This window comes from Xiphias gladius, chromosome 21 (genome assembly GCF_016859285.1).
Source record: "Xiphias gladius isolate SHS-SW01 ecotype Sanya breed wild chromosome 21, ASM1685928v1, whole genome shotgun sequence".
In the NCBI taxonomy this organism is placed as follows: domain Eukaryota; kingdom Metazoa; phylum Chordata; class Actinopteri; order Istiophoriformes; family Xiphiidae; genus Xiphias; species Xiphias gladius.
In genome coordinates, this window is record NC_053420.1 from 13,974,163 (window position 1) to 13,999,065 (window position 24,903).

Genomic DNA, 24,903 nt, shown 5'->3' on the forward strand with positions numbered 1-24,903 from the left:
TGGAAAATCAGTTATTTAAAGTAGCAGGTCGTTGTGTCTGGAAGTGACTCAGAATAAACTACAGTGCCCTTTTTCAACATAATAAAGTCACCCAGCACTATGGCATGGCTCATTGATGTGTCTGGAGGACTATGGCACAGAGGTGTAAACTGTATTAGTCTTTGGCCACAGAGGCATTACTTCAATTCAGTGTTGGTTTTTGTCTTTTCAAGAGATTTGAGGGCAGTAAGAAAAATATAAAGTGTTGTGCAAACGCTTTAGGCCCTCAAGTGAGGATGCTTTCAAAAATGATGACATGAATAGTTTTTTATTTTTCAGTTAACTTCATAAAAAGTGCAGTAAACATGAAAAAACCTAATTCAAATCAATTTTGGGTGCGACCCCCCGTTCTCCCAGGTACACGTACAGTTCTTCAAGGTACTTGGCAGGTCAGTTGTTCCCAGCATCTTGGAGAACTTGCCACAGCTCTTCGGTGTATTTAGGCAATCTCAGTGTCTCCTGTCTCTTCATTTGACCCCAGACTGACTCCATGATGTTGAGATCAGTCGTCTGTGTGGGCGAAACCATCTTTTAAGGTTTTTGGAGCTCTCTCTCCATATATGTATATATATATATACACACACAGACACACACATCCACCTGACTAGAACTAATATACATGGTATTATAGTATATTATATTATCACCGTTGTACAGTGTCTATTCAGCACAAACTACAGCTATGGGTATATCTTCAGTTCCTATTTTCTCTGGCATTTACATTTATTTCGTATTTTTATACTTTATTTGGCCTATCTATCTATCTATCTATCTGTCTATCTATCTATCTAAATATTTATACTGGTCGGCATATGACGGCACTGTTGGACCCAGATTAAACCGCACTTCTTGCAACTGACTGCCGCCTGAAATGTGTTAGTTGTGTTTTATCCTGGTTTATTAACTAAACCGCTTTACCTGTGGTGTCCGGTGTCTCTAATTGAGTACATAGCGCCCTCTGTTGTTCAACACCATGTCCTGTAGCTTAAATCAAATGTGTGTCTGTCACTTTAAAAAAAAAACTCGATTGGCTAAACGGCATGACGAGTTGAACGTTCGCAGCCAATCAGATCATTGTTGTCCACGCGTTGTTATGGGGCTCGGTTCAATTCACAAAAAGACCTTGAAACTTTGGCCTTTTTGTCTCACCCCCAGTCAGATAAACGTGTTTTAACGTGGTTTAAACTTTAAAAATGTCCCACACAGACCGACTGGCCGCTTTACGAGAGCATAACAAAGATTTATTGAACCAACTGAAGCAGCAGAGAGAGAAACTGGAGCGTCTGAACGGTACCGGTCGGAGCCGCAAGAGGGAGGGAGATGACGAGGCGGAGGAGAGGAGACAGCCTGAAGAGATAGTGACCCGGACCGATGGGGACCGCGGTCCTGCCATGGCCGCCCTGGCCAAACCTACCGTGAGATTTGCGGGTAATGAAACTGTGTACATTGAGACTGAATGCATAAGAGAAGTCTGCAGATATGAGCTGAGTTAGCAACCAGCTACGACTTGTGTTTTCGTCCAAGAAGTCCTTACATTATTTCTGAAATCTCTGCACTAAACTCAGTAGACAAAAACTACTTCGTCCACTTACTAGCTTTCTCCGGAACTGTCAGCTGTATTTCAGTGTATTCAACTTTTTTTTCCATCAAGCTAGACATAATTACTGATATGTCATTATTTTTTTTCAAATTTTGAGTGATATTTTTGCTGTTTTGACCCTTTACTGAGTTTTCATGTTGTAAATTTGTTTTTTGTTTTTTTGTGCAGCCTTTTGATGGTTTTGACTTTACATCTGCACATCCATCCACATCTTGTGGTGTGCAAGTGATGAATAAAAATTTCTTGAAACATTGATGGAGAAATCTGTTCCTCTGTGTCTCAATCAGAAACATGTGAGAGACAAACAGGCATCTGGCGTACTGTTTCCACGCCATCTCTGACCTCCAGTTATAGTGGAGGGACTGCTCAACATACAGACCAATCAGACGTTTTGAAAGTCGGTGACAGACATCCTCGAGTCCAGGATGGGCTATGGGAAACGAGGCCACACAGCACCAAATCGTCTTTAGTAAATCACAGCAAAGAACAGGTAAGCCAAAAAAACATAGGATAATCTACTCAGGTTCGCTGGAAACTCGCAGGACCTCGTTGTGAGGTGGTCCCCATACTGTAAACCAATCTCAGCCATCTTTTTACGCCTTAAAAGAAGCATAAAATGTTCTTCGTTTGACCAAAATCAACATTTTCAACATAATTCAATTTCTTTGAAGGACAACCAATTGCAGAATGTGTTCAAATGTGTAATGTTTATGTTGTCACCTCCTTTATTTTTCTGACTGGAAGTTTTCCAGTCTGTCACACTCCTTACAGTAGTCATTTATCAGAGTACTGTTGGGAGGTGTATTTAACCAATGAGGAAGTATAGGGGATAATAAGATTAATTTTAGACATCGGGACCCACAAGTGCAAACATTAGTCCACATAAAACTTAAATTAAGCTGCTTGAGCTGCCTTTTTGGAGCTTTTACCGTAATTGTTTCTTTAGAGTTTGAGGGGAGACACAGGTGGAACAACAGGGCTAACATTCTGAGTGTTATGTTTTTGTGTGAACTTAAATTTTACAGCACAGTGAACTATTCCTGTTAACAGCAGATTTGCAGAGGGCTTTCACAGTATATTTTGCATGTTTATGGGGCTTTAAGTGTTAAGTCTCTGCCAGTGCCACTGAAAAGGTGGATTGTATCCGAAAATGATTGAGGTAGAACGTACTGATTACTAATTCTCTTCAACATTATGTAGAGGGAGGTGCGGAGTCGAGTCACATTTGAGTCTGACGAATGTGAAGAGATACCAGCCTCTGACAGGCATCATTTGCAGCCCTTACTTGGATATGACTGGATAGCAGGTACTCCTTTGTGGTCTCTCTGTTTACGTCTCTTTCAACTGTATAATCGTCTAATGGAGATCTAACAGGCGATGTTTGTTTTTGTTTTTTTCCTCTAAGGAGTCCTGGATGCTGAGGACTCCTTGATAGAGCGCTCTGACGAGTTCTTTAGTGACCTGCGCGTGTTTCGATCGATCCATAAAGACGAGTGTGTCAACCCACAAGCAGAGTGAGTGCTTCTCACATGATTGCACTTGTGACTGATTATTTGAGTCAAGTTTACCTGTGATTAATAATGGCTTCATTAAAGCACTATTAATTAGCTCTCTTCATAGATTTTCTGAGGAGAACCATTCAGGGCTGCCGCTGCTCACAGATAAAGATGTCCCAGAAGCTATCACAGACACTCATCAATGTAAGAGGGGTCACTTTTTTGAATACGACCACTCTCAGTACTCTCATTTTTCTTTTAATGACAGCTGAAGTAACTCACATCTCTGCTTCCTCACCTCTTGTCCAGGTACGTTCTCTTACAGGATTAATAGCAGACTATTCCCTGTCCCGCGTCACTCTCAGGAGTACTGTCCTGTGTGCAAAAAGCACAAATCTTCCCACCCTCACACTACTGCTCAACCAGCTCTTATCAGGTAGAGATGACCACTTATAAACAAGAAAGCGCTTAATTGTCACCAGCTGAAAGACGGACATTTTTACTATGACACACTTTGTCCCTGCTAGATGAATCCGAACGGCGATCATGCACAGAGCAGTGAATTGGATTTTTAATAAATTTGCCAAAATTTCTAAAAGCATGTTTTCACTTTGTCATTATGGGGTACAAATCTACAACATAATAGGGTGTGCGAAAAGTGAAGGACTCCGAATACTCTAAAGCAAGTGTATGTCTATGAATGTTGCTGTGAAATAACCGTTCCGACAGTTGTGTGTTCCTTTAAACACATTAACGCAAAATGAAAGGGCAATGTACCAAAGCAGTGGGTTCAGGCATCCCCATGGATTCCCAGGAGTCACCACTAAAATGAGAAAAAGTTTTTTAATAGTCATAATAATAGCTTAAAAAAATTGTAATAGTCTAATTTTCTAAAAATGTATTTACTAGAGACAGCTCTCATATAACACATATATATCATACATAACAAAGATCATATGAGTGGTTGATGAGACAAAATCGTCTCCCTGGCCTAAAATATTTCTATGTGGCGGTCCATGTCACGAAAATGTTTAGGACTTGGTGCTGTAAGACGTTGTCAACATTTTTAAAATCAGTGAAAGCGTTACTATTACAGTCAACAGTCTAACTAACACAATTAATTGTAGAGTTTAAAATACACTCTCCCTTCTTCTTACTCTTGTTTTTGTAAGGGTCAGCATCCCTCGCTCCACCCTCTTGCCACCTTACAAGTACAAAGCTCATCGGCGATGCAGCTTTGACCCTTCTGATAGTTTGGGGTTACCATCGGTGAGTAAGCGTTGAAATGAGAGAAAACCCACTGCATTATGATTTTTGACTTTCAACTAATGGACCATGCCGTTTTCCATCTGTGGTCTTCCCATATTGTGTTAGCACCCTGTGTCTAAATGAATATTGTACATTTTATCAGTGTTTTACAGTCTTTTTTCATCTCGGTGGATCTCTTCTCTCTTTTCCAGCACTGTCTCTCAGGCTGGTCGCACACAGGTCAGAGCACCCTCCCACCACCCAGCAGCCTCGATCTGCGGAGCAGTTTGAATACGAAAAGCTCCACAGGGTCACAGAATAAGGAACTGGAGGTGAGATACTGCAGGTTTAGTCCTGTATCCCAAAGTCAAAATGTTAATACAATAAAAAAAATGACACACGTCTCAAATTATGGTTTCATTATTTTTCAGGATCTCTCTGTGCCTAAAGTGTCTGCTAACCTGATCACAAATGTGTCACAGTTGGCTCGTCACAACTTCCGACACTTCTCTCCCAAAAAAAAACTATGAGGCACATCACATCTTACCCAGTGTGCTGACAAACCATCAGTCTATTTTTATGTGATCATCGTAGTTCCTGTTAGCCATTTGAAGCCAACCAAAATGATCTCCCATTTTTATGTTAATGTTTTAACTATATGTTTTGTTTTGTTTTTTGTCCAATAATTCTTTTGTGGCATGTGTCTGGTTAACATCGATTTTTTTTCTTAAACAAACAGTGGTCTTGATAAAGAATGCCAAGAGTGCAATATTTCTAAGTGCCTGATCTTAAATTGATCCTAAATATGAGATAATTTGTTTTCAAGAATGCACTGAGCTAGAGACTGAAATGCTTAATGTAAGGTTGTTTTCTGTTCATTTATTCATAAATAATATGAATAAAAGCATGCTAGTTTAATAAAATGGGAATAATTTACATGGCAGCGCAGCGTATTCAATGTTTACAGGAGTTAAATTTAGTTCTTCATTTTTCTGAACATGTGACTGTCAGCAGCCTTGTGGACATGAAGCAAGATCCTATCGTTCAACACGGTGGAAAAGATGGAATATGTGCCATGTATAGAATTGGATAGTGAAGTTAAATTTCAGTTTGCGTTGTAAATTTCACAATAGTAAGGAAGTCATTTTGAATGATCTCTCCTGCTCAGAGGCACCAGTTTATGTTTCACTTTCCAGCTTTTTGCTTTGGCTCCCAGGTTCTTGCATACTTCTGTTTTTAACTTCCTTTGACAGTTCTTTACTTTGTTCCTGTGAACGCTGTAGAAACAAAGGCAGTATGTACTATACAGATATTGCAATACACAGGAAACCACGTCCACCTATACTTAATCTCAATTACTGTGGCCATCCCACTTATGAAAATACTTTTTCAAGTTTGTGTCTTGCAGGTCAATGTATTTGAAGAGGTTAGATAGTATACACAATGTATCAACAAAAATGAATGGAATGAATCAAAAAAATTTTAATTTCCTTTAGGAAAGGAAACTATTTAATTGCCTTTCCTGATTCAAGTTCAACTGACGTCAGTTTGTCTCCTGCTGTGTGTTGAAGTTGCAATACTTTGATATTTTGTGACACATGGCTTTTTCAAATCAAATCATCATCCATCATCTGTGTATTGTCATCTGACTGCTGATAGTCATCTTAGAGCTGGGATGCTGTGACAACAAAGTGAAGCTTTGTGTAAGATGAGGCTTTGTGATACTATACTTGATTTTACCACAAACAGTTCAAGGAAATGATGCGACTGCAACTGATCTCATATCTTCACATCCTTGTGTTGTACATGTTATTTCACGATCTTCTCATTTCATTAGACTGACAATATGATCCAAAGTTGCTGGGTTGCACATTAGCTTCAAACTCCAGTATCTTCTCGACAGAGCTTTGTCGATATACTGTAATTCAACACTGAAGGCTCGGCTGTGATCGACTACTGAACTAGGGCTTACATGAACTTTCTGGAAATCAGTAATATTTTCCTGATAGACACCAGGTGAATGGTATATAGCTTATGAACACATCCATCCTTTTTTCAAAGCATTGGATTACTGCTTTAGATAAAAATTGTGCGTTTTTTTTTTACCCTCAAGCAGCCATTGCTTGCCATGGAAATAAACAGGGTTTGAAACTCACTTGAGACTGATAAGAGATCTCTGTGAACACTGTCATAGCATAATACTACCGATATAGACTCACACTGATTTGATTAGTCTGCACTGAATTGCCACACAATAAAAATACAACTGGAAAAAATAAAAAATAGTATGCTGACGCCTGACTCAAACAGGTTTCTAGTATGTCACAAAACAGGTTTCGGTCCTACTGGTCACATTTTATACTATAGCAACAAACCTAGTTAACACTGAAGGTATGACTTAAATTTGCTTCAAAATTATGTGATAAAAATTATATGATATAACAGACCTAAACATAGCAAGAGCACAATGGACAACAGGGCTGCTACTGCTGTACTTGAGTAACAGAAAAATGTTGAGGATGTAGGAGGGGAAACTATTTTGAAATGTCAGCATCTCACAAAGGAACAAACAAAGCAAAGCACACGGGCATTATACTGGGAACAGCATCAGCATTTGCAGTACTGATGTGTAGTTATGACAGGACAGGTTTTGACAAGAATAAAGTGGGCTTTAGTGCTTTGCTCGGCGAAACTTCAGCAGCGCCAACAACCAGCAGTCACAAAGGAATGTAACCTGGGTTTCTGGTTGAAATGCGATTTCATCTACAGTATCCTTCCTCGCGCCACAAACCCAGCAGCATGAATCAGTTCTCCATAGAAAAGTGAGTCCACTTCCTGTTTAGGTCAGCACTGCACATTTTCCACCAATTCATACAAATGAAATTAGACACACAGGGAGAAGCATGGAGATCATCAGCTCATTTTTACATGGTGTAATTTTTCTACAGCCTCGATTCTATTTCATACTTATATAATTATTATAACATTATATATACCTTATATTAATTTATGAATGAGAACATAATGATCATTTACATTTTGAATTCCAGTAGCGGGACCGGTATTTCTGTACTGTATACTGCAGGTTATGCAAAAATGAAACCCCTTGACTACACACAGGTGATTTCCATTTAAGAAATTAATTATGCACATTGGAAATGTTTTGAAATGTCAAATCAGGAAAAGCACTGGTGAAATCAATAACATTAATAACGACTGCATTCCCTGTGCTTTTCCTGCAATGGCAAGTGAAAATGTCTGCTGTGAAAAAGGTCTACTGGCTGCACCGGTGATGATTTAGGTGTGTCCTATTACAGGGAACAAGTATTTCGTATTTTACATTTGAAAACAATTTAGAGCTGTTTGTAGACATCTGTTTTCACTGACACATTAAAGACTTTTAGTGTAATCTAGTGTAATTCAATGTTGTAAAACCATAAAACATGAAAATTTCCAAGGAGGTAGAAGTTTTTCATGTTTTATAGAAACATGAAAACTTTTCAGTAATGATACTTATTATACTGTAACAAAGACAAATTCATAGTATTTTCATGCTGTGTATATGCATTAGATATCAGCTGTCTGCCATGTGGAAAAATTGCGTCAGTTTTTAACCTTATTTAAACTCTGTCAAACCTCATAATGATTATTTGCATCAGAGCAATGAATGTGGGCCCTGCCTGCTCATTTCCTTCCTCCAAACACTCAACTCAGTTCAAGGAAATTGCTGCTGCTTGCACAGACTGTTGACCCGCCTAAATAAAATGAACAGTACAGTGCACACACTGGTGACTGCATCCTCTACAGTCTATAATTTGCTTTAAAAAAAAAGGAATGAAGGACATACTTGTACTGGTGGTTCTGCTGAGTGCCCAAACTACCAAGGTAGGCTTTGTGTCTGTCTTTCAGTCTGTCATGCATTTGCGGTGTTTATCAAGGAAAGGTTTGAATTGTTAGTCTAAGTTTTACATACTTGAAGTAATTCGGGGGAATGTGAGGTAATAGGCACTGAGGTGCGTTCAAAGTCAGTGTCTGAACATGTGTCAAAAGATGTTTCTGTCATAACTCTGAAATGTAAATGCATTTATCTTTAACATGTTACCATTAAGTCTAACCTGAAACCAACCATGAGAAATTCTCGTTTCTTTTAAAACATTCTTAAAACTGCTTGTCAGTGTGAAGAACAGAACACTGTCGGTTTTTTCCTGAGTCTGACAGTGTTACATTACTGTGGAGACTTAACACATAGTTGTAGTGTGGTGAAACTGTATGAATATTCAGTTTCAAGTGTCTGGCATCTGAAGCAGTTTCAGACTGAATCTTATTGTTTAGACACCCAGTTACGGAATGATGTAGCAACTCTTTCTATTGTCTTTCCTCGTCACTGTGCGTTTCTATTAATGATGAGTTATTTTAGGCATGCAGCCAGGAGAAAAAGGAAAAAACAGAATGTTCTTTGCGCGAAAGTGTCAGTAATTAAGAATGTAAGGCTTCCCAGAGGTTTATCTTTATCGCAACTCCCTGTGCTATCAGTGGTCACACCACAGAAGAAGGCTGTGCTTCAGAACCAAGGGCTTCTAGGTTGCCGTCTCTGTTTCCTGTAATACACGTAAAACACCGCTGCTGTCAGCATTTTTTTACTGAGCTTGTCATTGGTGGATACTGTGGTGAGACAGCATCAAGTGTATGCACATGACAGGTATGCGAACAGCTACCGTGTCATGAAGCTTTTCAGCACACCAATGCTGTGGTTACTGTATATATGATTTTTTTGGTAATGGGGGATGCTAGTAAGGTTGTACCTGGGTTACAACATGGATGCCTGTGTGCATTGCCCAAAGCCCAAACCTTTCGGAGGGCCCCACAGAAAGGAGAGATATTGTTGAGGTGAAATGCACCTTCTACAAATTCAGAACAATGGCTGCCGTGTCTGCAGCTCGGGCCAGCAGCGTTACCAGAAGGCAAAAAGCGGGCGGTGGGTGGTCAGGTCCCACTTTAAACTCTTGTTTAATACGATGAAAAACTTAACCACTCAGGGTCGACTTGTCTGTTTCCTCTCTCAGCCACTGACTAAATTGCCGATTTTAATATGACTATCTTTACTGATTGGTTTAATGCGTAGGTCTATAGTTTAGTGCAGAGCAGGTGCATTTCAAGGAACAATGTCTGGTAGACACGTCTGGGCTGCATACATTTCTAGATGAGTGATTTCAAAATTACTCAGTTTACCTGAATGACCAAGCCCCCCAGCAGTCTTAACGCGGCTCTGTATATTTGTCAGTGGGTTATGAGAACAGACTTTTGTCTTCTTCACTATCTTCATTTGACTGGCAGTAGAAAAGCATTGTCTCACTTTCTTGTAGGTGTGCTCTCAGCCCTATAAGGCGGACTCAAATGGAAACTGCCGCAACTCAACAAGAGAGTACCTGTTAGAGCACTCTAACCTGTGCTGCAAGAAATGCCGCCCTGGTAAGCGTCTTACTGTCAACACAGCAAGAGCTGCAGTTTTTAAAGTTTCATTAAAAAAAAAAAAAACACACACATAGTCCCATATCATTGGGAGCTATCTCAGTATAGAATGACAGATATTTGATGACACGGGTCTTGAAACTTGTTTCAAGCTTGGGCGTGAAGGTGTGAAAGAAGATAAAGAGCACCTACCGTGGCTAAAAACATTTCTCAGTTGGTATTTCCATGTCTCATCTGAAGAAACAAAAAATATGAAGCGAGTTTATTACGTGCACTGTTCGCCTCAGGAAAATTATTTGTATTTGCTTAGAGCTAGACTGATAAATCGGCCCCGGCCAATACATCAGCTGATATTTCATACATTACTGGTATTTGTGTGTAAGCAGATACATAGTGAGACACAGCAGTACAGTAATACTAAAATAGATTTGAGGTAGTTTAGAAAATGTTGCCTATACATACTTTGTCAACCAAAGAGCTAAGAAATGTCACAGTCAATGTATCATGGCCACAGATGAAATTTACAAACATTGGCAGATTAACCGTAGAAATATTTGGTAATTTTTTTTAACAAGGGGCCCTAGATTTCAGCGTATCTTTCTCTATATATGAAATAACAACTGTTGCAGGCAGATTTTATCCGCTGTAGCTAACTGGCTAATTAAGCTAACACTATATCTATGAGTTGGTTAAAGAACAATGTCTCTGGCTTAATTTTTCCTGCTGACTTGTTTTGAAACGAGAATCCTGTAATAGGGGTTTTCAAAATGCTTTCCTGGATAAGTATGTGTTATACTGTAGTGGTTAAAACACTGAAGATAAAAACTGCACGTCTATGGCCCCAGGCAAAATGTCAGGATCCTTACCAGTCGATGAGCCATTTAATAGACACAATCAGTACAACAAAATAAATAAGTCAGCCAAACAACATCAATCGATGTCTTTAAAAAGACGTGTTTGTGTAATTGTCTTTTCAACAGCTGCAAAAAGATGCCTTTTACTTTCAACTAGATTTTGGCCATTTTTTTTTCATCCAAATGTCATTAAAAAGACATTAAAAAGATGATTTTGTGCTGAGTGGGATTGACATGAAGAGACAGTGCTGCTCTTGTAGAGTGTAGAGCTACTTAGTAGAAGTATGACACATGGAAAAATCAGAGATCGGTCAGATCTTATTGTTTTAACATGACCCTGTTTGTGCTGCCTTTCATGCCAGTTGGCAATTTGACATTATTTATTTTGGACCGTGATGAACAACATTGTTCTAGGCAGGAAAACCAAGTCAAACAAAGATAACCATATGGTACTATGATGTGCAAGGAAAATGTGGGAGGAATAATTTTTGTTGCTAATTAATAGTTTTGTTGTTATAGGACTTCTTTGGAGTTGACTAGCATGGATTAATGTGGATTAATTCTTATTTATTTTATTACAGGACAGCGACAGATAAAGGAATGCTCTGAAACTACAGAGACTGTGTGTAAAGAGTGTGAACGAGGCCAGTACATGGAGGCCTGGAACTATGCTAAAAACTGCTTCTCCTGTAACAAATGCAAACCAAGTCAGTAGCTGCACCATAAATCTCCATGGCAGAAATAATGCTGATTGAGTTTTGTATTTTTTTAATTTCTTGTTTTGCTTTGCTTTTTAACACGACTGACCCAGTGAGAAAAACATATGTTTCTGTATATAACCAGACAAAGGTCTGCAGTATGTCCAGAACTGCTCCTCTACCACAAAGACCAGGTGTATGTGCCAGCCTGGGATGTATTGCATAATGGGATTTGATGACCCATATTGCTCAGCATGTAGCAAGTACAAGCTATGCAAGGCTGGTTATGGAGTGTCTTTGCCAGGTACAGCACCTGCTGATTTTCATTAGTCACTGTTTGTGTGTTTACCATACATGTAATTCTTATACGTCTTATTTAAAATTTGAAGGACAAACCTTTTGAAATGAGCCATCTTCTTTTTGTGAGGGCCCCTTATAACATAACAATCAACCATGCACACTGCTAAACTTAATAATCAAATCCAAAGTGTAAAATGTTCCTTATAGTATGTATCATAAAGTTAAAATGAAATGTGATGTCTGATGATGAAATGTAGGTAAACTTTAACTCGCTTGGTACTTGTTCTCAGGGACGGCAAACTCGGATGTGAAGTGTGAACAGTGCCCCGATGGGATGTTCTCTGACATACAATCCTATACGGACCCGTGTCGGCCTCATACAAAGTTAGTGAAGGAAAGTCACATACTGTATGTGTACAGCCGTTGGAAACTCAGATCTTTGATCTCTTTCTTTGTTTCTTTACAGCTGTCATGGGAAGGCTGTTGTCAGAAAAGGCAATGCTACCTCAGACACTGTGTGTAAAAACGAGGATGTTACATCAACACAGCTTCAAAACACAACAAAAGAGCATCACACTGGCATTGTATTCATGACTGCAGATAAAATGGGGAGCACAGTCTTAGCAGTCTCAGACTCCACACTGTCTGTCAGTCCATCTGTTTTGAAGGAAGTATCCAACCCTTCAACGGAGGGCCCATCACCAAGCAAAGAACCTAGAAATAAACTGGGTATGGTAACTGATTTGGAGTCTCTAAGCAGTCATCATGAGAAAACTGTGAGGTCTAATTAATATTTCAATATTTCTCTGTTTGTACCTCTGTGTTGCGTCTGTGTTTACCTCAGTAGTAATTGCTGCCATTGCCGGAGTCATTGGATTAATTTTGCTTTTCATCGCTATCATTCTGGTGTTTCATTGTAAATCAGTCTGGAAGACAGGTAACTATATCCTGCAAATAAGAGCATTAATCATGTTCTTGCCTTTTTGGAAAAGTTGTGATTGTATCTACGTTATATTTTTCTTCTGTATCAACTTGAAATACAGAATGATAATGACCATTATTTGTCAACATCTTTATCAGAAACTGTTCGTGTCACATTTTCACTTCCTTACTCACTGTTTCTGCATTTTCACTCTGTTGTTTTTTTTTTGTTTGTTTTTTTTTGCCCAGACGCTGCAAAATTTCATCCTAAAGTAGATGCAAATGGAAACTCTGAGAGTGGTGATAAAGTGAGTCTTCGTGGCTTTTCTTCTTTGTGACTGAATATACACTCAGGGGCCCGTTTATTAGGCAAACCTGTACAACCTTTTGCAATTCAATACACCAGCTTTGCCATAATTCTAAAACTTTACAAAGTTTATAATGTTCAGTTTTTGGTAATAATGTCAGAAATGTGTAAATTAGAGTCCATTAGTTATTTCTGAGGCTTTAGTTAAAGGTGGTGTTGTACTGGCCTACATTATATTGAGAAGTGTCTCTAATTTGTTTTCCTCCCTATTTACATATATGAGGGGGGTGAGTATTAGAAATGCCTCTGAAAATAATTCAGCACCATCACTAATTATGACTTCAATGCTGAAACATATAATTGATTCAACAACTCTATGACAGGGTCAAGAAAACTGAACATTATAGGTATAAAGGTAGACTTTATGGAAGAACAGCTGTATTGTATTGCATTACACAGTACAGGTGTACCTAATAAAGTGGCACCTGACTGTAGTTGTGGCCATTTAAAATACTAAAAGTTAAACTTTACATTTCTTTCTACAGCAGATCAATCAGGGTTATTTGGGGGAAACCCAGCTGATTTCATTCACAGCTACCTCACCAGAACAACAGTGTTTGCTGGAGAAAGGGGAAGCCTGCAGTGACAACAGTCAGTCTAGTAACAATACTGAAACTTTAACCAGAACAGATGGCTGCAGCAGCTACCAGTCCATCAGTCCTTTGCAATCCACGGTAGCCCTTAACGATTCATGCTCTGCTCTGTCAGAGCCCATGACTTTGATTTCCAACACAGAGCCTGTCACACCTCAGCCCAGCGTCCCCTCACAGTCCTCCTCTCAGCCCACCAGCCCGCAGATCATCAGCCCCGTGACCACCAATCCTCATGTCAACGTCAACATCACTTTTCACATAGGAAACGGGTCTGCCGGGACACCATCTGTCATGCCCGCAAACTTGAAGGAAGAAGACTGTAAGCTTCCCTTTGGAGAGGAAGAGGAGTCCTTTAGCAGCCCACAGCAAGAAGAAGGCAAACAGTCGCTAATGTCAGTTCAAGACAGTGAAAGTTACAGTGTATGAAAAGGCATCTGCATGAAAGACTGATAAACCAATTTATTGTTTCTTTTTGTCACTATGCAACATTGAAAATAATCTGATGGACATTTGCTGTATTTCCTTATCAAAATGATACTACTGTTGCTGTGTTTGTGTTTATATGTATATACAGAATACTGTAAATAAAGTTATGAATATTGTCTCTCCGTTAGTGACATAGTGCAAGTACCAGTAGTTACACATTAAAAAGGGGTGTAAATTATGACACGTCATCTGCAATAAGTAACAAGAGTTAAAATCTACATTTTCATATCTTTACAAGAGCATTTAATTACTGCCCGTCCTCCAACTTATCTCATATAAAAATATATCCCATATATGTTGCAAAATGTATTAAATTCTGTACTTGATTCAGAACTTACAAAGCTGTGTAAAGTTGTGTTTTTTGTATGAAAAGATTCTGGCTACTTTTATTTTTTCATACTTGTAAGTGTTATGTGGCAGAAATATTTAGATAGATCTTTTACCTAAATTAGTATCCAAAATGTAAAGAATGATCTATTACAGGTCCTACATTCCTAATTTCACTTAAAAGTATAGATGTAGGCTATTTTGAGCAAAATGTACTTACTATCAAAAGTAAAAGTACCTATTAATCAGCAGAAATGCCACTGTCAAATTTATATTAGAATTTTGTTAGATTATCATTGCTGGTGCATTACTGTGTAAGCACCATTTTAATGTAATGGGTGATCATTGTGGAGCTAATTTTAACTGCTGTAGATGTGCTTTTGTGTGGTTGTAGTCATAAAAATGTATTTTTTGAGATCATATATTTTGTACACAAAATTAATGGATAAAGTAACTAAGTTTCAGATTGCTGTAGTGGAGTAAAAAGTACAATATTATCATTTGAAATGTAGTGGAGTAGAGTGTAAAGCACCATAAAATAGAAATACTCAAGTAAAGTGCAAGAATCTCAAATTTGTACGTGGTAAATGCACTTGTTCTGACACTGATGGTAGTTTAGCTACACGCAAAACGTGTAGAATATGTGATTCTAAACTGGTGTCACGTTTGCAGACATCATTTAAATGGTAAAATACACAAAGTCTAATGTCTACATTAAAGGGGCATCCCAGCAATTTAGTATTGCACTTCCATAAATGTGGAGGACTCACAAGACACAGATCAAACAACAGAATAGTCAAAATTGATGCAGCAGAGGCTGAGACATCATGACTTTCCGCATATGGCTCAAGCTCCAGAAACACTGGATCACACAACTCAATAATATATTTTATTAGACCCACCTGAGTCTTAAATGCTTACTTTTCCACACAAAACTTCACACCGCCCAGGCTGTAATGCTGGTTACCTAAGCCTTATAGAATATAAGGGTTATTTTATAGTATAGTATAGTATAGAATACTTTATACAACTGGCATCACAGGATAAGCAGTAGTCCTCCTTGTGACAAATACATTGAACTTTATGTGTAAAATTCGTGGCATGTCCCTTAAGTAAACAAAGCAATTTTACCGATTTTACAGCCTATACTGACAGGCCTGGGGGCTTGAGAGGTCACGGGGCCCCTGGGCCAAGGCCTCAGTCTGAAGTAACTATTAATATTTGTTGTTTGAAAGTCACAAAGCTCAGTTAAAAGACTACAAATACAGGCAAAACTACACTCAAAGAGACTGAAAACGACCAGAAAGAGACACAAAAAGTCTCATTTCTAGTCGTTTTAACTATCTTTCAGGGCTGGGTCCTATACAGGAAAGGTGGGGGCCTTTTATTTTTGTATGCCCGAAGTCCCATTCTCTCATAATCGACTGTATATATATTATTCATTTATCTTTATATACAGTCTATGGCAGATACCCTGTGAGTTTATTGGTGCATGGGATACCCTCCACCACCTGTGCTGGTAACACTGGTGCGTTTTCTGCGGACGCTCCTGACACCTGCTGGTTAAAGGTGGACACGGCCATTGACAGCCTCTCTCGGTTGGCTCATAAAAACGTTTCACTAATAATGACAGTCCATTTTAATGGCAGTTCTTACACTTGGTTTCAATACAGCTTCTCATGTGGGTTAAGTTACAGTTTTTGTCTACTTTACTCTGTACGTTTGTTTGCTGTGAATCAAGGAGGCTAAGCAGCGACGCTAACCGGGGGAAGTCTGAGCCACTCCATTCGTAGGAGGGGGATTTGACTCGTATTTGTTATTTTTTTACGCTTCGTGTTCATTCACCAAATCACTTTAATTGCTAATTACATATATATTAAGTCTTATTTCCTATGTACATATCATGGACAAACTGCAGTTAACCAGTAAATATTAATTCTGATAAGTCCCCCCCCCACGGTTCTGTACTGTTGGTTTCGTCTGTTGCCGCTGTGTGTTGCTCTCCTTCCTGAAAGAGACTTGCACTGGAGCCGCCGATGTTGCTCCGGAGGGTCTGGTGAGTTGAGCACCTTTTTCCTCGGTTTCTATCCATTTCTTCGATTATCTGTTGTCATGTTAATATGCTTCTGCCTTTCATATACTCCCTCTGGGTCCACATTTTTTAGTATGAAGCACGTCAAACTAGTGTTTAACCCCCCCCCCCGTTTTTTTTGTGTGTGTGTGTGAGGTTGTGTGTCTCTCTGCCCCATCTCATCCTCCCCCTTTGGTTGGAGGTGTCGTGGTCCCGGTCGGTTCAGTTTACAAATTCCAGCTCGCAAGCAAGGTGGACCGAGCCAGTTAAAGAGCATGTATGCTTTGCCACAGCACATATGTAGGCTGGATAGCTGGTGGCCCAAGCTGCTGAAACCCCCTTCATCGGGGAATTTAAAAGGAAGCTTCTGAACACCGAGGAGGGAGGAAGACGGGAGCGGAGGGATAATACCGCCGCAGGTGTTTCCCTTTTTGCCTGTCGGTTGGTTTAGACAGGCTCTGTGGAAGTCGATAAATCATCCACTGTGAGAGGGGGCAGCGATGTAGCGAGGTGGAGAAGTTGAAATTTAAGTTAATGTTAATGTTATAAGAGCAACCTGGGTCATTTTGCAGGTTCTGCCATCATAAGTTTTGTGCTGGTTTTTAAAGGGATTTGATCAACAAGCCTCAAATACTATGATTAAAGGTGCTTTCAAATACGCCTGCATCTAACAGTTATTTAAATTATCCATTAAATCTGCTGATTATTTTCTCAACTCTATCAACACGTCAGAAATTGCTGAAAATGCCAATCATATAATATAGCCGTAGGTGATGTCTTTAAATTATTTGTTTTGGGGACCAACAGCACTAAATCCAAAGATATTCATGCACTATCATGAAAGGCTAACAAAACCAGTAAATATTCATAAGCTTTAATCAGTCAATGATTTGCCTGTTTTATAACCAGTGTTAGCCGTGTGGAGTGACAGCCACCTATGACAGCAAACTGAAATTTCTATGAGGAAGATTAAATGTTAACTGGGCTCTCATTTAATTCCTTTTTGTTAATGTGTAACCAAACAGATCTTCTCCTGCTAATGATTTCTCTGTTATAAATGTATTAGAGCATGCAGCAGGTGCTGTTATTCTCTAATAAAAGATTAACGGCATCATATTGTTGTTCTTTATCATGTTTCATCAGACACAATAAAGGTGAAATCCCAAGATTCCTGAAGGTCTTGTCAGTCAACTCCCATATGGCAGTGAACCACTCAACTGAAGATTAAACCAAATACACTCATCTCCAGAGCTTTGCCCTCTTAGATGCCGCTCAGTCTTCATCTCTGCAAATGGCGTGCTGTCTGAAGGACGAGCTCCTCTGTTCCATCTGCCTCAGCATCTACCAGGACCCTGTCAGCTTTGGCTGCGAGCACTACTTCTGCAGAAAGTGCATTACGGAGCACTGGAGCAGACAGGAGCCTCACGGAACACGGGACTGTCCCGAGTGCCGGAGGACCTTCACCGATCCTCTCCTCTCCCCGAGTCTCAAGTTGTCCAACATTGTGGAGCGCTACTCAGCCTTCCCGCTGGACGCCATCCTTAACGCTCAAAGGAGCTCCTATCCCTGCAAGGACCACGAGAAGGTCAAGCTCTTCTGCCTCACCGACAAAAGTCTGGTGTGCTTCTTCTGCGACGAGCCAGCGCTACATGAGCAGCACCAAGTGACCACTATTGACGAGGCTTACGAGGAGATACAGGTCAGCTGTAGCACATACACACTGTGACAGCTCATTAGCAAGGGTGAGGCTGACATTCTCTTAAAACCCATCAGCACTCTGCACCACATTGAGGCAGTTGCACTCATTCCCCTCGCAGGAGCTGCCCAGACAGTTCAGCCTCAGTCCCTTCACTGCGACAGAGCAGCTCCACTGAAGCAGTTTTGGGATTCTGTGCAGTAGTTTAGGTACAGTAGGTGATGAGGAATGAGAAATACCTAATTTACTTTTCCCTCTCTGATGCCCACATTACATTGCTCATCTGTGAGTTCAGTTAGGCTACATACCCTTTGAAACAAAGTGTGTTTTTTTGTTTTTGTTTTCGTTTTGTTTTTTCACATTCATTCAGAGGAATAAATGTCAAACTTGCCTTGATATTCCTTGCAGTAGTTATTTTAAATTAGAAAAATGTAAATTCTGGAACTATTTCAGGGAAAGTACAACAATTTGCATATCACAGTGATAGTAGAGATGTATTTGAGTGTATTTGGGTTTCAGAAGCATTTTAGACTAATTACAGAAATGCAACATCCACAGTTCAAGTCTGGCAGGGGACGTTTCTTACATGTCAACCCCTTGTCTGTCTCTGCTGCGTCTCCTGTTATCTCTCTACTTTCAATTTGGCCCAAAAAAATACTTAAAAAATACTTAACAAACCACATTTTTTTTTTTTTTTTAAATCAGTGAAGAGATCTTAACTAAGCAATTAATTGAATTTACCAAAACAGTGGCTTTGATGATATGAACTTTCCTAAGAAGCTTATGTTAATGTGTCATGTGTGTTTACACAGAGTCATATTTTCCACATTAACAGGACTGGTTCAGTGTTTGCTTTCCTCTCCCTGTTTGGATTATTCCATTCCTACAGAGCCAAAATCCAATAACTGTGAAACAAATCTCCTAATCCTGTTCCTTCTCTGCTCCAGTATGCATAGAAACACATTCAAGTCTAATGTTATGTAGTCGATCTCATTTCTTCAGTCTGCTGTTACCAAAGTGGATATTCAGATCATTTTTTTGCAACGTGAAAACATGTGATTTCCAGTTTTCTTGGCAGACAGCATGGTGAGCGTTTTGATAAGAAACAGACCAAAGTGTTGATGGTTGACACTCAGATGTGCAATTATGAAAGGTTTACACACCCTCATCGGAACTCAGACCACCACAATACTTTATCTGTGCTTTTGGTTGTAGAGACTGCATCAATGTGATGGCCTCAGACTTGACTATTCATTACACTGACCTCATACGATCTCCTGAAAGTGCGTATTTGCCAACGGCAAGCTTTTTCCGCCCTCAGTGCTCTGAATCAGTAAGCAGAATTATATCCAGACTGCAGCTGATTTATAAACTCTATCTGATGCAGAAATAGGGAGACAAGAGTCATTTATATCATTCGTTTTTGAATGGCGCCATGAATGGCCAAAATTGAATCATATCAGAAACTCCAATAACTTGGCGGTATCCCACGTATTCAAGCTGAGAACAGCTACGACAGCCAGTAACATCTAAGCAGAAGCTTAGATGTCCAGTCCAGAAAGACTGTATTTAATGAGGGCAAACTTGAGAACTGGAGAAGTTATAATTACATTTAGGGTTATCCAATTAAATATAGTTAAATTATATTTATTTATAGTTAAATTATATTTATTTATAGTTAAATCATATTTATTTTATATTATATTTAGTGTCATGGTTACATCTGTATTTTTGGTCCTAGATTTTAGGTCATATTGCCCAGATCTCACATCATCTATACTGGTTCCACACATCAGAATTTCAAATTTTAATAGATCTGATGTTGTGCTCTTTGACAGCTGTTGGGAAAACAACCGAGGCAATCAGATTTTTGTGGGATGGATAAAGATTAAAGGCATCTTCCAGAAAAATGGCGACAAAAATAACAATAAGCGTGGATTAGATTGTACAACTATGCCGGTTGTTTAAAGTCAACTTAAAATAGTAATAAAGTCTCGATTTGCTGTATTTCTTATAGCTTCACGTAAAACTAAGTAAACTCCTCCAAGCAGCCACTATTGCAGCTTTTACATATATTATGAATATGCCATTCCTTAATTGGTTAGGGCAAAATAAATCTGTTATATGGAAGAGAGAAAAAAACTAAAATGTTTTATTTGGATAATAACCAGTTTGTTCCATTGAGGTGTTTCTGAGGAGAAAATAAAGGCTTTGGACATGGAATAAAAGACTAGTACAGTTAATTCAATTAGCAGATTACATGTAAACATAGTCAGATAGTCAGTGTGTACAGAGCAGTACAGTTGTACCCTTCTGTGTTCTGCATTAAATATAATTAACAGTGCTGTGAACATCAGTGCTTTTCTCCTTAAGCGAACAGCACTGAGCCCAATCAGGCTCTGTGCTGAAAGCCTGAGAAAGGTCAGAACTGTGTAATCTTGGAGCAGAAGTAATTAGGCCCAGCACAAGATGTCTCTCTCTTCTTGGACACCAGCTTGTCCCTCTGCTTGGAGCCCTTTGCAAGGTGGTGATCTGGCATTTTGCATTCTGGCAGGAGCTCTGGAGGCTTCCCAGATCTACAGTACTGAAGGGGAGTATGAGAACACAGAGGCCCCATTGGAAACAACCATGTCCCAAGATGAGCTCGGCATATTTACCATTGTAGATCTACAAGGGGGGTTGTTTGTTACGTAACCGCTAGTCCTCAACAGACAAACACAAAACATTAGGACAAAGCAGCAAATGGTGTTACACTTATTTTCTTTCACGTTCGTTAGAGATCACAAAGTAAATTTTGTTGGGAATGTTTCTACTGTAACTGTGAACTTTGTTCTTTGAATTTATTTGTTGTAGGACAGGACCCGTGATGTAAAACCCTGTGATATTAGTCAACTTGCAAGTTTTTCCTTATTATTTCTCTTCTTTTTCCAGTGAGCAGACAGGAGCTGTGTGTCAGATAGAAACAAATGTGTAAGGGCTGTGCCTGCAGGCACTAACTTCATGTTTAGCATGAGGGTCGACGATGCTTAACTCAAGTGCCAAAACAATATGGTGAAGATCTGTTAAGGTGTAGAAGCAATCAGTTCCAGTGCTTTGACTATTTTGGCAAGAGGGGCACATGTCGTGCCAGCTTGGTGGCCTCTTTTAAAAGGAGTTTTTGTAGGGTGGGAAAGTTGGTAGATGAGTGGAAAAGGATTTTGTAGATTGAGAGCCAAAGCTTAGCCTCTTTGTGTTGAATTGTCTGACACTTTGGCACATTAAGAAGAGTTCGCAAAGAGGGTGAGTAAAACGTCTGTGGTTTGATTAAAATTGCTATATGTTCTGCAAAGAGTCTTGATTTTGTTCTGTGAAAATTAAATAAAAAAAACCAACATACTGATGTTTGAGTAATAATGATGCACGATTAATGTCTATTTTCCCAGCAGTGATTGCTTCAGGTTACATCATCCTCTCACCTTATCAGCCGCTGTAGGAGAAGGATGACACAGACACATGCTCCATCATCTTGTTGTTGTTACCCAGCTTTCTTCAGACAGCACAACACTGATGATCAGTGTGTTTCGCAATCATAGCTACAAGGATGACAAAATCCATCAAGATCTACAGTAAACACTCAGACAATTGGACCAACCCTTACAGTGGGCCACCATGATGAAATACAGAAACATAAAAACAGTCGGTCATGGCCCAGAGCTGCTGAATTACTTGGGTGACAAATGTAATAAGGAGTATTGAACTGTAAATGCATAATTTCACAATGGGTACGCATTCATGGCTTATATTTTATGTAAGCTTTAACTAATTTTTACAACAGATTTCAGTATTCAAAGCCTTAGATTTGATATTCTCCAACAGACTAGATTCCCTCAGTTCAGATATGCTACATACTTCGGTAATGTCATGCCACCGCTCTTTGAACTGTGTGATGACTGTGTGTTTGGCTGGCCAGTGTCCACTGATGAGTGCAGCCTTTGGTTGGTGTGTGGCAGGCTGTAATCTCCTTAGCCTGGCATGTCACTCCGCTGACCTCAGGCCCTGAGTCTTGTTGCTGTGTTGAGAGCTTTACCTCCTGCTGATTTGCATCCTTTTCCTCCGTAAACGCTCCTGCGGCCAGATCTGTAATGCACAAACACATCCAGCACCTGACCGTTGCAGGGTGACGCACACACATCTTGGGCAAACATTCACCCAACACATAACTGCTTGCTTACTTGCGCATATTTCTCAACATAAAGGACATTAAGGTAGGATTGAGGAGGATTTGTCTGAGGCTCTGCCATTTGCTTCAGGGAGCGGAAATTTCACAGGGGTCTAATGCATTCTGATTAGGAGGAGTTTTATTCCGTCAGTTGTATTGGATGGCATTGAATACTATTTATACCTAATGTATTAGAGCACAAAGCCATCTTAATACAAAATTATTTTAAACATCTTGAGAACTAAAACATGAAACAGAGCCACAATCAGCATTAGAAATCTCCGGATTCTTAATACACACCAAACAATCTCATCATTTTAATCCTCTGTTATTTTGTTGTGAAATCTTTTGGCCTGTCAGTCTTGCTTTGAACTCATTAAGTGAGGTCCCCAGAGGAAGCCAGACATTCTTATCTGCCGAGCCCCATTCCTTCACCCTGTAAAATTCGTGCTTTATGTTCTGGGAAATAATGCCTTTATTTTACGCAACATAGGTTAATGGTGATGAGATTACAGTTCCCTCCCTCGGTCAGGCTACATTTGGAGCGCTGGCGCCATCTTAAATACAGGTTGACTGAGTTGCTGTAGCCCTGATTGGAACTGGACGAAGCTGTGCACTTATTATGACACCACTGTGGCCTGAAGTTTGCTGTCAGTACCTGCAGAGGACAAAGTGGAAGCCACAGTAGCCACTGTGCCTTAATTGTGATGAGCGCGACCGTCGCTGGGCTGTTTGCAACCACAATATTGCAGGGCTAGACAGACTCTTCCTGCTGTCTACTTGCCGTAGGGACGTCTTTACGCTCTACTTGACAGCAGTGCAAGACCAGATAAGAAAGGATATAAGACTGCAGCCCCTGGTTATCCATGCATATTTGGTGACTTAACTTTGTTCCAGAGACTATAGATACTGCAGATGGTATGTGAAAATAGAATAGCAGCAGGCAGCTGTGCAGTGAGGCTGGTTTGATTTAGACTAAAACCCACACAGCTGAATAATTAAATGATTACTGTGACGTTGAGTCTCCCACACAGTCCTGTCATTCAAAGTTTCCAGATGCACCTGTGTGCTGTCATCCATTAACACCATTCTTATGGTTATTTCTTTGTTATGAGACCACAAACATCGGATTAATCATGAAAACATATTTGTATTTTTCTCGTTAGCCTTGCTGTAATGCAGGGTGGTGTTTGAAAAGAGAGAATGAGCATGCCAGCCTTTGAAGTGTTCCTCTGGTGGTTTTAAAACAGGGCTGTCTTTCACTCTCCAACTGTCAGACCCAGATGAGAGCTCTCTCTCTGCCATCACCATGCATGGCCATGCTGCTGCAGTAATGAGTCAGGCAATTTCAAGGGCACCCATGGCTGCCATCTCCCCTGTGGCTTGCCTCAGTCTGCTCTCCTTTCCTGTAGCAGCTCCAGCTCTCTCTGTTTCTTTTTTTCTCTCCTTTGCTGTCTTCTCTCTGTCGGTAATGCCTTCCTCGTTTCAGAGGAATGTGCTTTATTAAATGCCACAGATCTTGTTTGGTAACCAATTCTTCTGAGGAAGCAAGTTCCCAGCCCCCCACACTGCTAATTTCCCACCAACCACCCACCCACCCCTAAACAAATGAGTTTGTCCAGCTTGGCGGTCAGTCAGGGCGGTGTGGCAGAGCGGCGGCGTTCATGTGGAAATGGAGCCATGGGGAAGACAGAACAGTCATGTTCTGTTAGAGCAGCGCTGGCATAATATTCTCATTCAGAGAGGCGGAAGCTTGTATTGCACTTATTACTTATACCGCTGATGATGCTTGGGGCAGGATGCACGTTTACTTCAGTCCATGCTGTTGGTAAATAAGCAGATAAACAGCTACATTTATTGGAGAAAGAAGAGCTCCTGCTATGTCCATCACACAGAATATGTTGTCTTGTTTAGATGATTACTTTGGCTTGCACTTCAGTTAAGTGAGTCAGGTGACTGTACATCTGTTGTACATTAAAAATGTCTTTTTTGGCCTTCTCCACAGACGAGTTGGATTTGAAATTTGCCATATGTTTTTCTAGCAAATAAAAATATAGATGTTTAACAGCTACATGCTGTAAGGTGCAAAGAGAAAAGGACCCCGTTACCCAAACACTAAATGCAGGCTAATAAAATGGTAAATCCATTTTATGAACCCTTTTAAGCCTAACAGGTATTTCCCAAAAGCATTGTAACTAACACTCTTATAAGTAATAATAGATCATCAAGTGCGTCATACCTCTTTGGCTTGTAGAAAGCTAAAAGCGACTTAAGAAGCTCTTGAACCTAAAGGGGGAAGCGAAATTGACATGTTTCACTGAAGTTTCTATTGTTTTTGTTAATTCTTAAGTCTTTCATGACCACCGATGTCACTGTTAAGTTTGAAGTAAAATGAGTGATGTTTAAATTCTAAAATGAGAGAATAAAACCAAATTAACACAAACAAAAACAATTAATTGAACATTTGATTTGCAAAATTGATCTTCTCCTTTCTGTCATCATCGTTTTCCCCTCCTCCTTCTTGCCTGCTATATTAATAT

General features: G+C 39.7%; 3 protein-coding genes across 7 annotated transcripts in view; all 3 read left to right on the plus strand.

The window, feature by feature from the left end:
- The first annotated feature begins 1,086 nt into the window (after positions 1–1,086).
- LOC120782970 (migration and invasion inhibitory protein) lies at positions 1,087–5,714 on the plus strand. 2 transcript variants are annotated; one of them, XM_040115579.1, is made up of 9 exons: positions 1,087–1,467; positions 1,927–2,129; positions 2,840–2,945; positions 3,045–3,153; positions 3,248–3,339; positions 3,445–3,571; positions 4,308–4,404; positions 4,596–4,715; positions 4,815–5,714. In XM_040115579.1, the coding sequence occupies exons 1-9, from the start codon at positions 1,233–1,235 to the stop codon at positions 4,911–4,913; spliced, it is 1,188 nt and encodes a 395-aa protein (XP_039971513.1). In that variant the 5' UTR covers positions 1,087–1,232; the 3' UTR covers positions 4,914–5,714. The 2 variants fall into 2 exon arrangements, with proteins under 2 accessions (XP_039971513.1, XP_039971514.1); XM_040115580.1 differs by having other exon boundaries at positions 3,260–3,339; positions 4,815–5,712.
- A 1,406-nt stretch (positions 5,715–7,120) lies between these two features.
- Positions 7,121–14,723, plus strand: tnfrsf1b (tumor necrosis factor receptor superfamily, member 1B). 4 transcript variants are annotated; one of them, XM_040116530.1, is made up of 9 exons: positions 7,121–7,205; positions 9,747–9,852; positions 11,288–11,413; positions 11,550–11,708; positions 11,995–12,088; positions 12,171–12,433; positions 12,549–12,641; positions 12,875–12,933; positions 13,478–14,723. In XM_040116530.1, exons 3-9 carry the CDS (start codon positions 11,359–11,361, stop codon positions 14,009–14,011), a joined length of 1,257 nt encoding a protein of 418 aa, XP_039972464.1. In that variant the 5' UTR covers positions 7,121–7,205; positions 9,747–9,852; positions 11,288–11,358; the 3' UTR covers positions 14,012–14,723. The 4 variants fall into 4 exon arrangements, with proteins under 4 accessions (XP_039972464.1, XP_039972462.1, XP_039972463.1 ...); XM_040116528.1 differs by lacking the exon at positions 7,121–7,205 and adding an exon at positions 8,103–8,268; XM_040116529.1 differs by lacking the exon at positions 7,121–7,205 and adding an exon at positions 8,103–8,268 and having other exon boundaries at positions 12,552–12,641.
- Positions 14,724–16,212: 1,489 nt separating this feature from the next.
- The window catches only part of trim62.1 (tripartite motif containing 62, tandem duplicate 1), a 33,725-nt gene continuing 25,034 nt past the window's right edge, over positions 16,213–24,903 (plus strand). Inside the window, exons 1-2 of the mRNA XM_040115680.1 lie at positions 16,213–16,454; positions 17,613–18,168. Of these exons, the coding sequence (XP_039971614.1) occupies positions 17,761–18,168 (408 nt within the window). The 5' untranslated portion in view covers positions 16,213–16,454; positions 17,613–17,760. The remainder of the gene's footprint in view (positions 16,455–17,612; positions 18,169–24,903) is intronic.